This window comes from Bos mutus, chromosome 13, assembly GCF_027580195.1.
Source record: "Bos mutus isolate GX-2022 chromosome 13, NWIPB_WYAK_1.1, whole genome shotgun sequence".
In the NCBI taxonomy this organism is placed as follows: domain Eukaryota; kingdom Metazoa; phylum Chordata; class Mammalia; order Artiodactyla; family Bovidae; genus Bos; species Bos mutus.
In genome coordinates, this window is record NC_091629.1 from 79,352,133 (window position 1) to 79,373,489 (window position 21,357).

At 40.7% G+C, this 21,357-nt stretch overlaps 1 protein-coding gene across 1 annotated transcript in view; it reads left to right on the forward strand.

Annotated features, from left to right (window-relative positions):
• The window catches only part of PAK5 (p21 (RAC1) activated kinase 5), a 419,074-nt gene that overhangs the window by 361,771 nt on the left and 35,946 nt on the right, over positions 1–21,357 (forward strand). The window contains exon 4 of the mRNA XM_070382144.1: positions 11,903–12,688. Within this exon, the coding sequence (XP_070238245.1) occupies positions 11,903–12,688 (786 nt within the window). The remainder of the gene's footprint in view (positions 1–11,902; positions 12,689–21,357) is intronic.

Genomic DNA, 21,357 nt, shown 5'->3' on the forward strand with positions numbered 1-21,357 from the left:
TTAATGGTTAGAAACCCTCATCACCTCCTCCACTCTGAGATACCCTGCCCTAATTCTCATATTTTGCAGGAGTATGTGATTCTCGACTGACTCACCTGATTAGCCTCACTCTCTGCGGTTATCAAAAAAAGTATGTGTAGAAAACTGAAAGAAGTTAGAAGATCTGAGTTCTTTTGATGTTAAAAAAAATAAAAGCCAACATTTCTTCCCATAAGGATGAAAGTATATCAGAGCTGTTTGTTTGTTGGGATTATGTACCCAGCTGTTTCTAGCCATATTCCTTGTGAAAAAAGGGGAATTGGTTCTCTGCAAAGAGGGTACAAGTTTAGATGGCTTGTTTGAAAGTCAGTTATTTTCTAAGAGGCCCTGGCTTATTCTTGACTCAGGGGACTGTCTAGCTTATTGACCTCCTGAGAAGTGTTTACCAGAAAGACAAAATGAAACACATTTTTGAGGAGGATAGAAGTCATTGTTTCAAAAAAGAAATGTGAGGTCTTATTAGGGCAAAGCTGTTAATTACACACTTTATTATTGTCAGGGTTAATACAGCTTGTGAGAGCAGAGGCACTTTTTCATCTCTTTCCGGGATCAAGGGGAGACAGCTGTTCTTAGGGACAGATCCATTATAGCTTATCACTGGCCAGCAGCCTCAGAAAGAAGGACCATGAAATATGGCTGCTGTCACTGGGAGCCAGAGCTGACGGTGAGCTGGTCCAGGCACAGAGGAGAGACAATGAGAACCATGGCGTCAAACTCAAGTAGATTGGGTTGCATTGATTTTTAATGCCTGACTGGTCTGCAGCATGAGATTTACTGGTACTCTTGCAGTTATTGTATTATTGATCTCTGCAAAACTGCACAATCTTGCTTTCATAAACATCAGATGCTGAAAGTAATAAATAATAGTTCTTATCATTCGAAGCCTGGTTAAACTGTGTTGTAAAATTCTGTATGTTTGGATTTCATTATCATCCCTTTGCCAATTAGGAGTCCTTTAAAGTGAAACCCAAGTCATGGAAACACAAATTGCCTCCAGTTAAATGTGTTTTTTCTGATTAAATAAGGTTATTATATCCTTCTTTTAAAAAAAAAATTGGAGGATGAGTCAGCAATTTATTTTTAATGTTGACATTTTCTTAGCCCCTTCTTGTTAACACTGATTTAATAGTTTTCACTGAAGGAAAGAAAATTAAGAGGGATTCGTGTATACCATCAGTAAACATTTTCAAATGCTATAAAGGAGATCCAAGAAAATGCCTCAGGTAGACTGTGCTTTCAGTTCTAGGAGTTTTGTTTGTTTTCACTATAGATGAAATTTTCTTATTTCCAAATGTTTGCAACCACACCTTCATTTCTGTGGTACTCAGCTTTTATGTATCAATAATTCCCAGGCTTGGAACTTTATGGTAAGATAATGATGCTGTTGAATATGTTCTAAAATGTTGAGATCTATTAAAGTCTTCATTTCGGTTAAACATAAATATTTTACTTCATAGGAAAGGCAGAAATATTGACCAACTATAGCAATAAACAACCACAACATCAAAAAATGTACACAATATGTACATAGTTAACATTACTTATGTATTAATATATATGATATATTTAACACTATGCTATATATAATAATAAAATATGCATTATATATTTAATAGTGTATATATATATATATTGCTGAATCCTATTATACTGAAAAGCATATCTTGGTCTAACTTTTATTTTTATAAAAGTAACCCTGATTATAGGAGAATCTGGAAAATACATAACACCATGAGTATGTCACCAAGTCCAAACTCAGTTCTGCTTACCACACAACAGGCCAATAAATCAGGAGACCAGTTGTTTGAAAGAGGGATAATGATTTTATTCAGAATGCCAGCAAGCAGAGAAGATGATGAACTAGTGTCCCAAAGCAACATTTTACCCAATTAGAATTCAGGCTTCTTGTATATTGAAAGGGGAGGGCATGTGGTTGATTGTTGCAACTTCTTGGTATCAGAATCCTTTGTTCTTGCAGCTGTCCAGGTAGGTTAGGTCATGATATTCCTATAAGCCTCCAATAAGACAAATGTTATTCTCTGTTCTGCAGCATTTTATCTCTATATAAATAGAAGAGTGTTATACTTTTAAAGGTCACAGCCTCCAGAATGGGTTATCCTGTATATTTCTGGCTTCAGGCAACATTCTTTTACAGAAGGTGCAGAGCCAGCATGACTAAGCACAGGCAACAGAGCAGAGAGGCTTAAAGTAAAAGACCAACAAGGAGTCAGATTCATTCTTCTCTATTACAAGTACAAAGTGTGAACAACAGACTAGCAGCAGCAGCCGCATTTGAGATCCAGAGTCTCAGACCCCTCCTCAGACCTACTAAGTCATAATCTGCTTTAACAGGGGTTTTGGTGATTTGAGTGCACCTTAAAGTTTGAGAAGCACTGGTCTAAAACACAAACCACCCTTAAGCTCCCAATTAAACATTAAAAGCCCAGTTTTTTTTTTCTAATTTTATTTTATTTTTAAACTTTACATAATTATATTAGTTTTGCCAAATATCAAAATGAATCCGCCACAGGTATACATGTGTTCCCCATCCTGAACCCTCCTCCCTCCTCCCTCCCCATACCATAAAAGCCCAGTTTTATTAATTTTTGCGACTAGTCAATACATTTTTTAAAAAGATACAAGTGCTAATCTTGACTTGAAAGAATTCCATTTTTTAGATATAATCAGAAGTAGCCATTTAGTGTATATATAACAATTGGTCAATGCAGATGGTGACTGCAGCCATGAAATTAAAAGACGCTTACTCCTTGGAAGAAAAGTTATGACCAACCTAGATAGCATATTCAAAAGCAGAGACATTACTTTGCCAACAAAGGTCCGTCTAGTCAAGGCTATGGTTTTTCCAGTGGTCATGTATGGATGGGAGAGTTGGACTGTGAAGAAAGCTGAGCATCAAAGAATTGATGCTTTTGAACTGTGGTATTGGAGAAGACTCTTGTGAGTCCCTTGGACTGCAAGGAGATCCAACCAGTCCATTCTGAAGGAGATCAATCCTAGGATTTCTTTGGAAGGAATGATGCTAAAGCTGAAACTCCAGTACTTTGGCCACCTCATGTGAAGAGCTGACTCATTGGAAAAGACTCTGATGCTGGGAGGGGTTGGGGGCAGGAGGAGAAGGAGACAACAGAGGATGAGATTGGCTGGATGGCATCACTGACTCAATGGACGTGAGTTTGAGTGAACTCCGGGAAATGGTGATGGACAGGGACGCCTGGCGTGCTGCGATTCATAGGGTCACAAAGAGTCGGACACGACTGAGCGACTGAACTGAACTGAACTGAACTGAACTTGCCCAATATCACAAGGCTGATAAGTGGTGTGAGCCTAAGATTCAAAACAGGGATAATAAATACGTGCTACTTGGTTTTCAAAAAAATATTTCTTCAGTTCAGTTGCTTAGTTGTGTCCGACTCTTTGTGACCCCATGAACCACCCCACTCCAGGCCTCCCTGTCCATCACCAACTCCCGGAGTTTACCCAAACTCATGTCCATTGAGTCAGTGGTGCCATCTAACCATTTCATCCTCTGTTGTCCCCTTCTCCTCCTGCCTTCAATCTTTCCCAGCTTCAGGGTCTTTTCAAATGAGTCAGCTCTTTGCATCAGGTGGCCAAAATATTGGAGTTTCAGCTTCAGCATCAGTCCTTCCAATGAATATTCAGGACTGATCTCCTTTAGGATGGACTGGTTGAAACTCCTTGCAGTCCAAGTGTTGGGGTCCTTTAATGGACCAGAATCTGGTGGTCCAGAGTAGATGATAAGAAAGTGAAAGAAAGAGACCCGGAGGGAGGGAGAGAGAGAGAGAGAAAGAAAGAAAGAAAGAAAGACACGGGGACCCAAGCTCTGATGGAGCAAAGGTATTTTATTAGCAGAAATGCAGGCTTATATATCTTTAGTAAGATGATTACTCAGCTATTACACAGCATGAAATTTTATCAATAGCCACAATATGGATTGTCTAATACATACAAGGTGGCTGATGTGGAAAAGAGTCACTGAAGGGAGTTACTGAAAGGAATCCAAGCAGATACCGTTTCTCATGATCTCAGTCCTGAGAGCTGCATGCAGCTCTACTCGTTCTCAGAATAGGAACTGATAAGGAACAGAGAATTTATGAGAAACAGCACATAGGAATCCTCCTGTTAAACATTCCTTGACATCCAAGGGACTCTCAAGAGTCTTCTCCAAAACCACAGCTCAAAAGCATCAATTCTTCTGCACTCAGCTTTCTTTATAGTCCAACTCTCACATCCATACATGACTACTGGAAAAACCATAGCCTTGACTAGATGGACCTTTGTTGACAAAGTAATGTCTCTGCTTTTTAATATGCTGTCTAGGTTGGTCATAACTTTCCGTCCAAGGAGTAAGCGTCTTTTAATTTCATGGCTGCAATCACCATCTGCGGTGATTTTGGAGCCCATAAAAATAGTCTGCCACTGTTTTCACTGTTTCCCCATCTATTTGCCATGAAGTGATGGGACTGGATGCCATGATCTTAGTTTTCTGAATATTGAGCTTTAAGCCAACTTTTTCACTCTCCACTTTCACTTTCATCGAGAGGCTCTTTAGTTCTTCACTTTCTGCCATAAGGGTGGTATCATCTGCATATCTGAGGTGATTGATATTTCTCCCGGCAATCTTGATTCCAGCTTGTGCTTCTTCCAGACCAGTGTTTCTAATGATGTACTCTGCAAAAAAGTTAAATAAGCAAGGTGACAATCTACAGCCTTGACATACTCCTTTCCCTATTTGGAACCCATCTGTTGTTCCATGTCCAGTTCTAACTGTTGCTTCCTGACCTGCATACAGGTTTCTCAAGAAGCAGGTCAGGTAATCTGGTATTCCCATCTGTTTCAGAATTTTCCACAGTTTATTGTGATCCACACAGTCAAAGGTTTTGGCATAGTCAATAAAGCTGAAATAGATGTTTTTCTGGAACTCTCTTGTTTTTTTGATGTTCCAGTGAATGTTGGCAATTTGATCTCTGGTTCCTCTGCCTTTTCTAACACCAGCTTGAACATCTGGAAGTTCATGGTTTACATATTGCTGAAGCCTGGCTTGGAGAATTTTGAGCATTACTTTACTAGCGTGTGAGATGAGCGCAATTGTGTGGTAGTTTGAGCATTCTTTGGCATTGTCTTTCTTTGGGATTGGAATGAAAACTGACCTTTTCCAGTCCTGTGGCCACTGCTGAGTTTTCCAAATTTACTGGCATATTGAGTGCAGCACTTTCACAGCATCATCTTTCAGGATTTGAAATAGTTCAACTGGCATTCCATCACTTCCACTAGCTTTGCTCCTAGTGATACTTCCTCAGACCTACTTGACTTTACATTCCAGGATGTCTGGCTCTAGGTGAGTGATCACACCATCATGATTATCTGGGTCATGAAGATCTTTTTTGTATAGTTCTTCTGTGTATTCTTGCCACCTCTTCTTAATATCTTCTGCTTCTGTTAGGTCCATACCATATCTGTCCTTTTTTGAGCCTGTCTTTGCATGAAATGTTCCCTTGGTATCTCTAATTTTCTTGAAGAGATCTCTAGTCTTTCCTATTCTATTGTTTTCCTCTTTTACTTTACATTGATCCCTGAGGAAGGCTTTCTTATCTCTCCTTTCTATTCTTTGGAACTCTGCATTCAAATGGGTATATCTTTCCTTTTCTTCTTTGCTTTTTGCTTCTCTTCTTTTCACAGCTGTTGTAAGGCCTCCTCAGACAGCCATTTTGCTTTTTTGCATTTCTTTTTCTCAGGGATGTTCTTGATCCCTGTGTCCTGTGCAATGTCATGAACAGAGTCCATAGTTCATCAGGCACGCTATCAGATCTAGTCCCTTAAATCTACTTCTCACTTCCACTGTATAATCATAAGGGATTTGATTTAGGTCATACCTGAATGGTCTACTCAGTGAATAGTCTTTTTTTTTTTTTTCTTTTAAGTAGTGTTTAGCTCATAGCAATATTTCTTCTTCCATATTAACAAATGCATAGAATTCTGTTTATTGGATTTACACTATAATTTTGCATGTGAAGTGAACATACTTTGGCCATTCAATGACAAATGCAAAGAAACAGTGAACTTCCCAATTCTAAGGTCATAGATTAATTTGTATGCTGAAACGGTGACCCTCTAATCCCCACAGAAATCTAATCTACACATACTGGGCAATAAAAAAACAGTGGAATAGTTGTTTATGATAGTTTGGTTTTTACTTTTTCAAATGTAAGATATTTATAGCACAATTAATGAGAGAAAAATCTATCCCAAATTATGTTATTGCTTTCAGTTCAGTTCAATTCAGTTCAGTCACTCAGTAGTCACTTAAAAAAATCCTTACAGATAGTATAGATATAGATATTACAGATGACTATTATACCTATCTATAGATATCACTCTCCACATAGGTGGAAGAATGGGTGGATAGGTGGATGGATGGCTGGATGGATGGATAAGATAGATGCCTCTTTTTGTCAACTATATTCTTTTCTTTCAGTATTCTCCAGAACTGGAGTGAATTTCAAGTCTGCCCACTCAAATCATTAATGAACTTGTAAGGGTATTGGTGGGGAAATAGTGAGATTTGAGGACCCAGCAATTTCAAAGGAAGTGTTCAATAATGTTCTGGTCTTAAAGGAGTCACATCATACAGAGAAGGCTTCTTCTTCTTCTTCTAAATATCTGTGTCCTGGTAGGGAATTTCCAAGTCTAGCCCTCAATACAGTCATTTATTAATTTGCTGAAGATGAACCAACAGGTGTTCTGGATATAAATTCCAGAGGCAAGTGATTGTGATGCAAGTGTGAGCAGGGAGCGTTTCTTCTGTGATCACACTGCGTCCTGATGGCCTTATATATGCAGCACTGTAACACGTCCTGATCATCTGTGTGCCTCAGTCACTCAGTAAGTGACAGTTTACACATGTTGTTCTCTCTTGGACCTAGCTTACAAATTCTCCTCTTCCTGAAAACTTTCCTAGATTTTTAGTTTGTTTTTCTCTGATCTTTCCTTTACTCTATAACCTTCACCTTTTTTTTTTTTTTTGGTGGCTATAGTCCATTTTATTGCCACTATTGCCTTTCTAGGTATATATCTTTTTAAATTAATTTTTGTATTTTAATTGGAGGCTAATTACTTTGCAATATTGTAGTGGTTTTCACCATACATTGATATGAATCAGCCATGGGTGTACATGTGTCCCCATCCTGAACCCCCCTCCCACCTCCCTCCCCATCCCATACCCCAGGGTCATCCCAGTGCACCAGCCCCGAGCACCCTGTCTCATCCATCAAACCTGGACTGGACAAATAGAAAGCCCAGAGATAAATCCACGCACCTATGGACACCTTCTCTTTGACAAAGGAGGCAAGAATATGCAATGGAAAAAAGACAATCTCTTTAACAAGTGGTGCTGGGAAAACTGGCCAACCACTTGTAAAAGAATGAAACTAGAACACTTTCTAATACCATACACAAAAATAAACTCAAAATGGATTAAAGATCTAAACGTAAGACCAGAAACTATAAAACTCCTAGAGGAGAACATAGGCAGAACACTCTCTGACATAAATCACAGCAGGATCCTCTATGACCCACCTCCCAGAGTAATGGAAATAAAAGCGAAAATAAACAAATGGGACCTAATTAAACTTAAAAGCTTTTGCACAATGAAGGAAACTATAAGCAAGGTGAAAAGACAGCCTTCAGAATGGGAGAAAATAATAACCTTCACCTTGTAACCTACCTTCACTGATGAGTTGTATTTAAACATTCTAAATTCATTTTCTATTTGCACATTTGTGTCCACCCAAAGGCAGTCTGTTTAATGAGACTATCAGTGTGTTTTAAAACTGCTTTTTAATCCCTCACATCCTCCATCACCCTCTACATTTCCGGGGGCATCAGAGAAGTAAATAGTAAGGGGGAAAACTAGAATGAACCACATGGTACCAGATTAGATTCAGAGACGTCCATCTGAATTCATGTTAAGATTACTACAGATAGAGATGAATGGGTAGAATTATAGACATGTGTGTGTACATGGGTCACTTTACATGTGACTGTTGCATGGCTCTAGTCACTGAAGGGGCTTGGAGGCAGTGACACCCTGGTAGCAGTATGCACACCCAGCAGCCAGGCACTGGTTTCTAATAGCATCCTTCACTAAAAGGGGCCACGGCACCTTAGAGGAAAGGCTGATTTTAGGGCAGGGACAGAAAAAATACAAGCTAAGCTTAGAGTATTTAAGGTACTTTCTGTCACTCGGATAGTGCCAGAAAGTACGCAAATGATCAAAAAATAAAAGAATTGGGCCTTTTCATAGGGACACAGCAGCCAGTCTCAAAGAACTCTTAATAACCAAAGCTGAAACAATTTGAGCAACAAAACAACAAAGTACAGGTAAACTTCAGAGATATTACAAGTTCAACTCCAGACCATGACGATAAAGCAAGTTCTGCAGTAAATCAAGACCTACATATTTGTTGATTTCCCAGTGCCTATAAAAATGATGTTTATGCTATACTGTAGTCTATTGAGTGTACAATAGCGTTATATCTAAAAACAATAATGTCTGAAAGTATTTTAATTTTAAAATACTTTATTGCTGAAAAATGCTAACGATCATCTGAGCTATCAGTGAATTATAATCTTTTTTGCTGGTGGAGAGTTTGAAATATTTCGAGAATTACCAGAATGTAACACAAAGGCAAGAAGTGAGAAAATGCTGTTGGGAAAATGGTGCCAGTAGACTTGCTTGAGTCAGGGTTGCCATAAACCTTCAATTTGTTAAAAAAAAAAAAAAGAAAAGAAAGAAAGAAATCTGCAAAGCACAATGAAGTGAAGCACAATAAAAATGAAGTATGCCTGTATTGAATTATAACCCAAAGTATTATTCAGTTGCTAAGTTGTGTCCAACTCTTTGAGACCCCATGGACTGCAGCATGCCAGGCTTCTCTGTCCTTCACTGTCTCAGAGTTTGCTCACATTCATGTCCATTGAGTCAGTGATGCTATTTAACCATCTCATCCTCTGCTGCCCCCTTCTCCTTTTGCCTTCAGTCTTTCCCAGCATCAGGGTATTATTCAATGAGTTAGCTCTTTGCATCAGGTGGCCAAAGTATTGGAGCTTCATCTTCAACAACAGCCTTTCCAATGAGTATTCAAGATTGATTTACTTTAGGATGGACTGTTTGGATCTCCTTGCAGTCCAAGAGACTCTCAAGAGTCTTCTGCAGCTCCACAGTTCAAAAGCATCAATTCTTTGGCACTCAGCCTTTCTTATGGTCCAACTCTCACATCTGGTATATGACTGCTGAAAAAACTATAGCTCTGACCATATACAGACCATTGTTGGCAAAGTGATGTCTCTGCTTTTTAATAATGCTGTCTAGGTTTGTCATAGCTTTCCTTCCAAGGAACAAGCATCTTTTAATTTCATGGCTGCAGTCACCATCCACAGTGATTCTGGAGCCCAAGAAAATAAAATCTGTCACTGTTTCCACTTTTTCCCCATGTGTTTTCCGTGAAGTGATGGAACCAGGTGCTATATCTTAGTTTTTTGAATGTTGAGTTTGCAGCCAGCTTTTATACTCTCCTCTTTCACCCTCATCAAAAAACTCTTTAGTTCCTCTTCACTTTCTATCAAAGTATAAAACAAGTAAATATTCATGATTCTATCCCTACTGATTCAAATAAGTGATATAAAAATGAAAATAAATAAATAGGGAAAGTGGGCAAGTGTCCTATGCAAAAGGATTCCAAGTACTTTATGTAGATACATCCCATCAGGAAGGTAGATCTTGACTGGACACCCCTTGAGTATGGACTACACTTAGTGACTTGCTTCCAAAGAGTGCATGAGAGGGGAGAAGGAGGGAAGCAAAACTTTACCATGTGAAAACTTGGCAACTATTACTATGGCCAGGTGATCAAGGTCAATATCATCAGCAATAGTAATGCTGATGGTGTGTATCCTGGATATGATGTAATGAAATTGGTATATTACTCTGTGATCTTCCTTCCGTAAACCAATAACCTCAGTTTAAACATGAGAAAAATACCAGATACACCCAGTTGAGGGACATTCTGCACAGTAACTGACAAGTACTCGTTAAAATTGTGCACGATACTGGATGCTTGGGGCTGGTGCACTGGGACGACCCAGAGGGATGGTACGGGGAGGGAGGAGGGTTCAGGATGGGGAACACGTGTATACCTGTGGCGGATTCATATTGATATATGGCAAAACCAATATAATATTGTAAAGTTAAAAAATGAAATTTAAAAAAAAAAGCTTTCAAATTAAAAAAAAATTGTCAAGGTCATCAAGGAAAGTCTGAGAATTATCTCATGTCTAAGGAGACATGACAAATAAAGGTAGTGAGGTAGACTGGATAGGACTCTGAAACACTAAGAAAAAAATCTAATGAAATCTACATAGACTGTGCTAAACAGTTTATGTTAACAGTAATGCAAGATGTTAACAACTAGCAGCTTTCCTGAAGTTTCAGTGGAGAATGGATACATCTGTATGTATAGCTGGGTCACTTTGCTATGCACCTGAAACCATCACAATATTGTTAATTAACTATACTCTAATATAAAATAGAAAGTTTAAATTAAAAAATGTGATTAATAAAAAACATTGGGACTAGGTGAGACATATATGAGACCTCTTTTTTCAGCTTCTCTGTTAATCTGAAAGTATTCCAGACTTAAACATTTATTTAAAAGAAAGGGTGAAGACCAAGGCTTAAGTCCAGAACTGACTGAGGGGGAAGAAAAACAATTTGTCTTTCACTGTGGTAGTTGGAGAAGCACAGATCTATAAAACACAGGTCTAGGAGGACTTTGACTTTTTCTTCCAGTTTGAAATTGCTTGTGCTAACTGAGATGGCTTTGAACTCCTTGCTACTTCCTCCAAGGTATTTTTCTCTTGCATTCCTGGAAGTCTGAAGTCACATTTTGTTCTTTGTTCTTTTATCCGCCCTCGTCATATTTTACTGCAAACTTTGTCATTGTCAAGGTGCAGCTGACTAGCTTTGTAAGTACTTTCTGATTTCTTTCCGCTCCTGCTATTCATCCTGGTGTTATTTAGGTTCATTAAAGGGAACATTTGGGCTTGGCAGTTTGTCACTAAGGTTCAGGTACAACCACATCATTACCAAGCCATCCAAAGTTTGGCGATGATGATACCGATGATACACAGTCAAGAAACCATTACAGTTATATCACGTTTGATCACAAATTAAATCATATAAGTAATCTTCGTGCCATTCCCTATTTACAGCTTAGAAAGTTTCCTCTTCTATGAAATCTGATAGCTTCAATTATTATGTCTTTCATAAAAAGGTTAAAAAAAATGTGCACCTCTTTCTGAGTATGTTACTGTTTAAGTAACAATGGTTTTAATTTTGGAAGTAATCTGGATAATGAATGTAAAAAGATAGTAAGTATACGTTTTATAAGCAAAGAGTTATGAACTTAAAATTATAATCATCAGCTTATTGTTAGATCGCTAGGGTTTAGTGAAGAAGCAATGAACTGGTACATAAAACAGTGATACCCGATAAATAGCTTCTAAATGGCTTTTTGATATTTGATATCTCTATTGAGACAGATAAGGAAGAATTTGCAATTTGAGACTACTGTTTAATATTTGATTTATTTCACCAGTCAAGAAATCAAAGAATCAACAGGCTTTTTTCTTTATCTTTTTTAATGAAATGCCCCTGGGGCCTATTTTCCTCTGTGGTTTAAACTGGACGGAATCAGGATAGGATTCTTCCATCAATTTGAAAGTGTGAAATGTTTTCTTTAAACAGTGTTCTCTTTATTATTCCCAGACAATCGTTAGAGGAAACAAACCCTGCAAGGAGACCTCCATCAACGGCCTGCTGGAGGATTTTGACAACATCTCTGTGACCCGCTCCAACTCCCTGAGGAAGGAAAGCCCACCCACCCCAGACCAGGGAGCCTCCAGCCGTGGTCCAGGCCATCGGGAAGAAAACGGCTTTCTCACCTTCTCGCAGTATTCCAGCGAATCTGACACCACTGCTGACTATGCGTCTGAAAAGTACAGAGAAAAGAGTCTCTATGGAGATGATCTGGACCCGTTTTATAAAGGCGGCCACTCTGCCAGGCAAAATGGGCACGTATTGAAGATGCAACATGGGGAGGCCTATTATCCTGAGATGCAGGCTTTGCAGTCCGACAGAGCCCGGTTTCCTGCAGATTATCATGCACACTTGGACTCACTGAGCAAACCCAGCGAGTACAGTGACCTCAAGTGGGGCTTCCAGAGAGCCTCGGGCAGCTCCCCTCTGGATTATCCGTTCCAGTTCATACCTTCTAGAACTGCAGGGACCAGTGGGTGCTCAAAGGAGAGCTTGGCATACAGCGAAAGTGAATGGGGACCCAGCCTGGATGACTATGACAGGAGGCCAAAGTCATCGTACCTGTGTCAGACGAGCCCTCAGCCTGCCATGCGGCAGAGGTCCCGGTCAGGCTCCGGGCTCCAGGAGCCCATGATGCCCTTCGGAGAAAGTGCATTTAAAACCCACCCCCAAGGACACTCCTACAGCTCCTACACGTACCCGCGCCTGTCTGAGCCCACAGTGTGCGTTCCAAAGGTAACGTTCACTGCCTCCCTCCCTCCAGCATGCGGGACCTCCACAAGGTGTGCTCCCACCACCCTCTTATTTGGATTCTAGAGCACTGGTTAGTCTGTAGGTGAGAGTCTGTATCAAAATTCTGCCTGGTTTCCATTCACAAGCCCCCAGGGCAGAGAATTTAGGGCAAGGCACATGTATTCATTAAAATCAAATCTTCTGGGGAGTTCCTACAGGCTTTCTGGGTTAAAAGGCAAAAGAACATTTTTTTCCAAAAGATATCCTGCTATATTAGTGATAAATGTTCTGTGCTGGCACAGCAGGGTGTCTTATGTTACAGAGTGTAGAGTTCTAGACTGCCAGAGGGAGTAATACAGTCGTTCCTCCACTCTGGTAAAGGGTACCTAGAACTGCCAAAAAGGGGAAAAAAGTCAGGATAATGGGTAAGTTTTAATAAAGTTAATTGTATTCAATTCAAGGGATTGTCGGTATTTTGAGAGTATTTCTTTCTACTAGGTTAGCGTTGACATGTCATGTGTGTGTGTGTGTGTGTGTGTGTGCAACTTTAGGATGATAGATGGAATCTGGTTGCTAGGCCTTCCTTGGTGTGCTTTTTATTTTGTTTTGTCTTATTGTAATTTCTCTTTTAATATTTTTTCTTAATGTTGTAAATTTGCTTTGAAATGTGGCTGGGTCATGATACCCCAAAGTTTGGGAACCACTGTTGGAGGAGTTACTGGCTTTACAAAATACCTTGGAAAGTGTGCCAGCACTTTGTTTTCCCAGTTAACTTAGAAATGTTTTTGCTACCTCCCTGCTACAGCTAAGTGAAGATGGGCCATTTGGCTGTGAGTTCTAGATTACAGAGGTCTCAGACCAGTTGAGGGAGACGTGGCTTCTAGAAGCATGATTGTGGACGTTTGCAACCCAATAGTGTCTCTTCAACAGCTTGGTGAGCCGCACAGCGAATCTTGGAGGGCAGGGCTGCCTGCATCATCTGATTGGTTATCAATGCCCAATATTTTCCTTTGTTTGTTATTTTTCATAAACATAATCCAAGATATTGAAGTCTTTTAGGGACAAATTGAGAGTGACTTAAGCCATACTTTAGAAAAAGCAAAATAACAATCACTTTAGTTCCCAATATATAAAAATAAATCCTAAGGAAATAAAGACCTGAAATATATACCACCAATTAAAATTTAAATATTGAGAGTGCTTTCCATCTCACTGCATTATCTATTTGAACTACCATGATGAAGGTATCATGACTGCCTTTTCCTATGTTCTCCCCAGGGCAATGGTTGGAAAGAGGTCTGTCTAACTAACTGACAGACAAAAGCTCTAGGAAGCCATATGCACGTGTCATGATGCAGGAGATCATTTATGTAATTTCCTGTGCACATCACCCAACCCAAGGTTGTAGAGCATCACAGTTGTAGAATGAACTAAGCAAATTAACACATCCTGTAGCTGAATCTAGTTACATTCTCTAGTTTGTGAACATCAGTGCTTACTTCAGAAATAAATAATGTGATTTCTTTCAGCTTTACCAAGTTTATAATTGACAAAATTTTAAGATATTTGAAGTGTTCAAGATGATGATCTGATCTACATATACACTGTGAAGGGATTTCCCTCGCTGAGTTGACATTCATCACCTCATATATTTACCTTTTTGCTTATGTATGAGAAATTTAGGTTCTACTCTTTTAGCAGATTTCAATTCTACAATATAGTACTATCAACTACAATCACTATGTGATACAATCTATCCTCAGACCTTAGAGCTGAAAGTCTGTATCCTTTAACCAACTTCCTTTTCTCCACCTCCTAGACCCTGGCAACTACTTTTCTGTTCTCTGTTTCCATGAGTTTGACTTCTTCCTTTATTTTCTAAAATCCCACATATAAATGATACCAGTTGCAGTAGTTGTCATTCTCTGTATGGCTTATTTCACTTAGCATAATGCCCTTCAGTTTCTTCCATGTTATTGCAGATGACAAGGTTCAAGATTTCCTTCTCTTGTAAGGCTGAAGAATATTCCTTTATATATACATTTCTTTGAGTCACATTTTCTTGATCCATTCATTTGTTGATGGACACATAGATTGTTTCCATATCTTGTCTATGCTAATAATGTGGCAGTGGGCATGGGAGTACAGATATCTTTTCCAGATAATGATTTTGTTTCCTCGGGATATATACCTGGAAGCAGGACTGCTATACTGTGTAGTAGTTCTACTTTCAATTTCTTGTACACTTGTGACTATGCCAGTGCACGTGCCCACCAACAGCACACAAGGGTTCTCCTTCCTCCACATCTTCATCGGTGGTGCTAGTGGCAAAGAACTCTCCTGCCAATGCAGGCGACATAAAGAGAGGCAGGTTCGATCCCTGGGTCAGGAAGATCCCCTGGAGAAAGAAATGGCAACCCACTCCAGTATTCTTGCCTGGAGAATCCCTTGGGCAGAGGAGCCTGGTGGGCTACAGTCCATAGGGTCGCAAAGAGTTGGACACGACTGAAACAACTTAGCACACACACCTCTTTAATAATAGCTATCCTAACAGGTTGAGGTAGTATCTCATTGTGCTTTTAATTTGCATTTTCCTGATGATTAGTGAAGTTGAGCACCTTTTTATATGCCTGTTGGTATTCAGGTCCTTTGCCCATTTTAAAATTATGGTATATGGTAATACGGTACTTTTGCTATTGAATTCCTTGCTATGAGTTTCCAGAATACTGGATATTAACTCCTTATCAAATATGTGATCTAAAAATGTTTTCTCCTGTTCTGTAGGTTACTTTTTCTTTTTTTTTTTTTTTTTTTTTTTTTTTTACTGTACAACTGAAGGTATCACATTTCCTCATTGCAAACTACATTACAAAGTTATAGTAATCAAAACAGGATAGTTTTGGCATAAAACACACTTAGATTAGTGGAACAGAATACACAATCTAGAAATAAACCCCACACATGTGTAGTCAGTTATTGAAGAAAGAGCCAAGAATGTACAATGGGGAAAGTGTAGTCTCTTTAATAAATAATGTTGGGAAAACTGGACAGCCATGTGTAAAAGAGTGAAACTGGGCTCCATTCTTAAACCAATGGGACAGAGAATTCCAGCTGTCCATGGAATTCTCTAGGCCAGAATACTGGAGTGGGTAGCCTTTCCCTTCTCCAGGGAGTCTTCCCAACCCAGGCATCGAACTGGGGTCTCCTGCATTGCAGGCAGATTCTTTACCAACTGAGCTATCAGAGAAGCCTCTTTCTTTGCTCAGCAGAAGTTTTTTAGTCTAATTTAGTCCTACTTGTTTATTTTTGCCTTTGTTGCCTTTGCTTTTAGTGTCAAGTCTAAAAAAGTCATTGCAAAGAACAATGTCAAAGAGCTTTCCTCTAGAAACTTTGTGGTTTCAAGACTTTAATCCATTTGAGTTGAATTTTGTGTATGATTGGTTTAAGATAGGGGTCCAATTTCATTCTTTTACACACGGCTGTCCAGTTTTCCCAGCACTATTTATTGAAGAGACTACCCTTTCCCCATTGTACATTCTTGGCTCCTTTTTCAATAATTGACTGCATGTGTGGGGCTTATTTCTGGGCTGTGTATTCTGTTCCACTGATCTAAGTGTGTTTTATGCCAAAGCCATCATGTTTTGATTACTATAACTTTGTAATATAGTTTGCAATGAGGAAATATGATACCTCCAGTTGTATTCTTTTTCCTCAGAATTGTTCTGGCTATACATGGTTGAATATGATTTGTCTGTGCCGTATATTTGAATGCTTGTGTGGAGAGCTGTTTTAGGTCATTGTCATTGAGAAAATTGTGTTCCGAGGCTTTAACCTTTGAGTCATGGAGCTGTATTTGGCCCATTAACATGTTTAGTTATCCAGCAGTCATTTTCAACACCTGGAAAATCAAGATATTTCACTTAGAATTCTCAGCTTTTGAGTCTCAGGTTTCTCTTGTGAAAAATGGAACCATTTGTTGTCCCTGGGCCCACGTTTCCGCATAGCATTGGAAACAGAACTGTCTGGAGGTAAAAGCTTGCCCCGTTAGAAAAGACAGGCTCTGCCTAGCACACTTCACTCATTTTCCCCATTAAACTAATCCCTTGGGGCATTTGAGATTTAATATAACCACCAACATCCCCTGCCTATTCATTTCACAGAAGGGGACACTGAGGTCCAGAAAGTCACATGGCACACTTAAGGTTTCATTTGCTGATTACAAAATAAGAACAAGAATCCAGGCCTAGAGTTTCCCCCAATTCAACATTCTTCCCATTATATTGGCATACGTAATTTTAGGGGTTCAACTGCATTTGCCAGTAAAACCCACGAGAGGTCCCGGTGGCCACCAGAACTTTAGGTTCACTGGAGGAATAGAGAGAGGATGGAGTGAAGGATCAAAGCAGGGAGGGAGGAGGCAACAGGGAGGGGATAAATTGCCCCATCCTTACCATGCCCTCTTCTTGCAGACTCCCAAACATAAGGCAGAGCAGAGCTGCCCTAACATCTGGTTTTCTCAAACCCAGAAACTATGTAGAAACTATTATGGCTCAGGAAAAAAGCACATAACACTCCTACCAAGTCATTTTCATCCCTTATAATCAGAACTCCAAGCTGTTGTTCCATGTTTCATAGGAGACCCATGAGAAATTCATGAGCAGGTCTTGTGGGAGGGTAGGAGGTAGGGGGCCTGTTAGTAATTAAAATGCTTGCTTAAAAATATAACATCTTTCTAAAAATAGGTGCTTGTGTCCTTAGAACTAAACTCTTGAAAATCTACCAAACACATTTGGATTTTCTGCTGAGAGAAGAAATGGCAATCACGACTCAGATAATTTGACTTTGCCTCATGGAAAATTCTAGAAACCAGTGGGTAATGTTCACAATAATGAGAGAAAGCGTGAAACTTGGTTTCCAAATACAGCAAAAATGAGGAGGATGTGTGTGTCTGTGTATGTGTGTGTGTGTGTATGTGAGAGAGAGAGAGAGAGAGAGAGAAAGAGAGAGAGAGAGAGAGACCAGTTTTACATTTTGGCTTAAATTTAAAAAAAAAATTACGTGTGTTAACCTATAGTAAAAAAAAAAATCCTGCAGTGTTATCTACCTACCTAATTTTCCCATTAGAGTGACAAGAATTAAGGTTGTTATGAATATGTAGATACTGGCATCCGTCTCTCTACTTCTAAGTGGTTTTTCTGCTGGGGCTAAGCAGATGAATCCTTAAGAAGAAGATAAGGTCAAACCAAATCCATAGAGGACTTACAGAACTACGAAAGTGTGGAAAGAGACTGTTTTCCACCCTGCCCTGCAGACAAGCCTGCGTTGGAGGGAGGGAAGCTGGCTGGAGCTCCTGCCCACACATTTGACTGTGATTATTCCGACACTCTCCAGGGACCACGCGGCTGCTGGCTCAGGTGTCTGGTGCTGGCCTGGGACATCCATCCCTTGTTCTGGCTCCAGCTGCTGAGAAGCCCCTAGTATCATCCCTGATCTGCCAGTTGACTAGGCACTGCCTGGGTGTCAGATCTATGTGTTGCCTTGTTGAGCATCATGTCCTGTAAATTCTTGCCCCCTTTGAACAGATGAGCCCGCCAGGGCTTTGAGAGGCTCAGTAAACAGCCTGGTCAGCCTGCTCATAGGAGAGCTGGGACCCAGCTTTCCAGGCTCAGCCCCTCAGTAGACACTGGCTACATCCCCAGTGGCACAGAAATAGCTTCTGTGGGTGCCAGGCCTTAACTTGGCTTCTTACAATCTCCTCAGACACCTGCAGCAGTGGAGGGTTGGGCTGTGTCATCCTGTTCTACTCTATAGCAGGGTTTCTCAGCCTGGACACTGTCGACATTTGGGGCCTGGTAATTGTTTGTTGCAGGGGTGCCCCAATGCACTGTGAGATATTTAGCAGCACCCTTGTCGTCTGCTCAGTACCGGCACCCCTCTCTCACTTACAACAACTAAAATATCTTTAAAAACAGTGTCACATGGGAGCAGAAGCAGCTCCAGCTGGGAACCCTTTTCCCCTCACTGTCGTTTCTCAAGTCCTCTCCGGCAGTCAGGGCTGTAGGTCAGGAAGATACACTCCCTGGCTTGAGTCTTGATGTCACCACTTACAACTGAGCAAACTGCTAAACTCTGCCTTTACTTCTTTATCTGTGAAACAGGCATAAAGACGCCTTATGGTGCAGAGTGAGGTTAAATAAGTTAATTCTTGCTGCTGCTGCTGCTAAGTCGCTTCAGTCGTGTCCGACTCTGTGCGACCCCATAGACGGTAGCCCACCAGGCTTCCCCGTCCCTGGGATTCTCCAGGCAAGAACACTGGAGTGGGTTGCCATTTCCTTCTCCAATGCATGAAAGTGAAAAGTGAAAGTGAAGTCGCTCAGTCGTGTCCGACTCTAGCAACCCCATGGACTACAGCCTACTAGGCTCCTCCGTCCATGGAATTTTCTAGGCAAAAGTACTGGAGTGGGGTGCCATTGCCTTCTCCGAAGTTAATACTTACAGTAGCCTAATTATTAATATGTGTCCTCTGCATACATCAGTCTGTGTGTATAGCTTCTAGACGGATGACAGCTGTGATGTGATGCTGGGGTTTACTGTGTGGCAGGTGCTATGCTAAGCCTTTTGCAAACATGACCTGATTTTGTCCTCATGACAACTCCTGAAGAATTCAAGATCATTTCCCTTTTTACTGTGAAGGACCGAGACTCAAAGAGACTTAATATTTCTAGACATCCAAGGATGTGAGACAAACAGCTGAGCCAAGATCCAAAGTTAGGTCCATTGGACTCCAAAGTCTATCTATTCCAGGATGTTCCTGTTTTTACAGGGAAAAAAAAAAAACAAAACGAGGTTCATAAGGCCCTGGGGAATGGATATAAGCCCTCGGGGCCCAGATACTCACACCACGGGCAGCCCTCACCTTGCTGACAAGGAATGAGTGCTGACTCACAGATGGATTTGGTGCACAGGAGCGCACTTTATTCTGTCTGTTCTTGGTAGGCTGGAATCCTTTGACAGGCTCCTTAGAGTCACCAGACTGCGATCTATAGGTAAAGCATTAAGAGTAGGGATCGCTGGAGTCTCTCGTATGCACTCCCTCAACCTTGAGTGATGGTCTTATTTAATTTCGTAGAAGAGAGTTCAGATTTTCTCACCCATTACAGAAGACATTGAAGAGCACACGTTCTAGAGTCAGATCCCCAAGATTCAAGCACTCTCCAGCTGTGTGATCTTGTCTGTGCCTCAGTTCCTTCATCTGCAAATAGGGCATCTCAGTACCTGCTTCCAGCTTGTCCTGTGGCTGGAAAAAGGTTGATAAATGTAAAGGAGTTAGCACTTGGCACATCCTCAGTATCAGACCTTATACTCAGGAATGTTTCTGGTTGGAAAACATGTCACCATATCTCTTGTGCCAGTCATAGGAGCACCCTATCGATATAAACTTTCACACATTTTCAAAATATGGTAACAAGTTCTATCTGACTCTGCCCTCACAGTCACTCTGTGCAGTCTCATAATTACAACTGTCCTCACTTTAGAGATCTGGGTCACAGAAGGCCAGAGTAGTTGTGTGACTTCCTCAAGGTCATGCAAAGCTCTAGGTCATGACTGAGCTGGCCTAAGGACCCCAATCCTGCCACCCCAATTCTTTCTCTGGTCTCCAGAATGGAAATGAAATTCTCAGACCTCCTATGAAAGCCAGATGCTAAGAGAGAACAGGAAATTTAGCAGCATGAAAGCAAGAACCATCATCACTGTAGATGGATAGTCGTGATGACTTCTTGCCAACCAACCCTTCCACGTTACCCACTTCATCTCCACTGCACGGAGCAGCAAAGCGAGCCATGCTGGGCCCACGCCATTCCAGATAGACAGTGAAGTAAAGAGTTCTGAGTGAAGATAGAGGACGCAAGGAAAACAGTGGCATGGTTCCCCAGACCCTCCTTCTGGAGTCACCAGTGCAATGGCTTTTCATTGCTCAGCTATCACTTTGCTTTCCCTGGAAGGAAAGAGCAGTTGAACCAGTGTGCTCAGCCTTACTGAATCAAGTTTAATGACTCACCATTCTTTGCGGTACTGGCATACCCGGATTCAACCAAGACTCCAGGAACAAAACTGCGGCTCCTGATCTCCTAAGGGTCCCAGCAGAACACTTTTCAGAGACACTTTAGGGGCCTTATGGGTAATTAAATGACTAGGCTGGTGAAATCTGATAGGCTGCACCAACATTCTGAGAAAGGGAAGGGCTGAGAGGCAGGGAAAGAGAGAAAGAAAGAAGTGCTTAATCGCCTAATGGAATAACGGAGAGTGCTGCCTGTAGATCTTTTCCTTTACACATGGGCTCCTGTAGGCTGTTCATTAAGGCTCATAAAACACACAAAGAGGTGACTCAGAGCAATAGCTCTGACATCTGTCCCTTCTGATGGAGACTTGAGGCGTCTTTTGCATATGAATGAACTCATCTCCCCGTGAATGTTATTATGGTTCAAAGTAAATTGTATTTGGTCATTATAAGTGGGTTTTCCCATTACCAAATTAAAAGTGAAATGAATCTAACCTGGCCTTGTCTGCCCCAGTGCTCTCAGAGGCCCTGACATTGTTGAACCATGTTCTTCAGCAGTGAACTAATCCCCAGAGGTCCACCCCCACCCCCAGCCCACAACATGCCTGCAGCT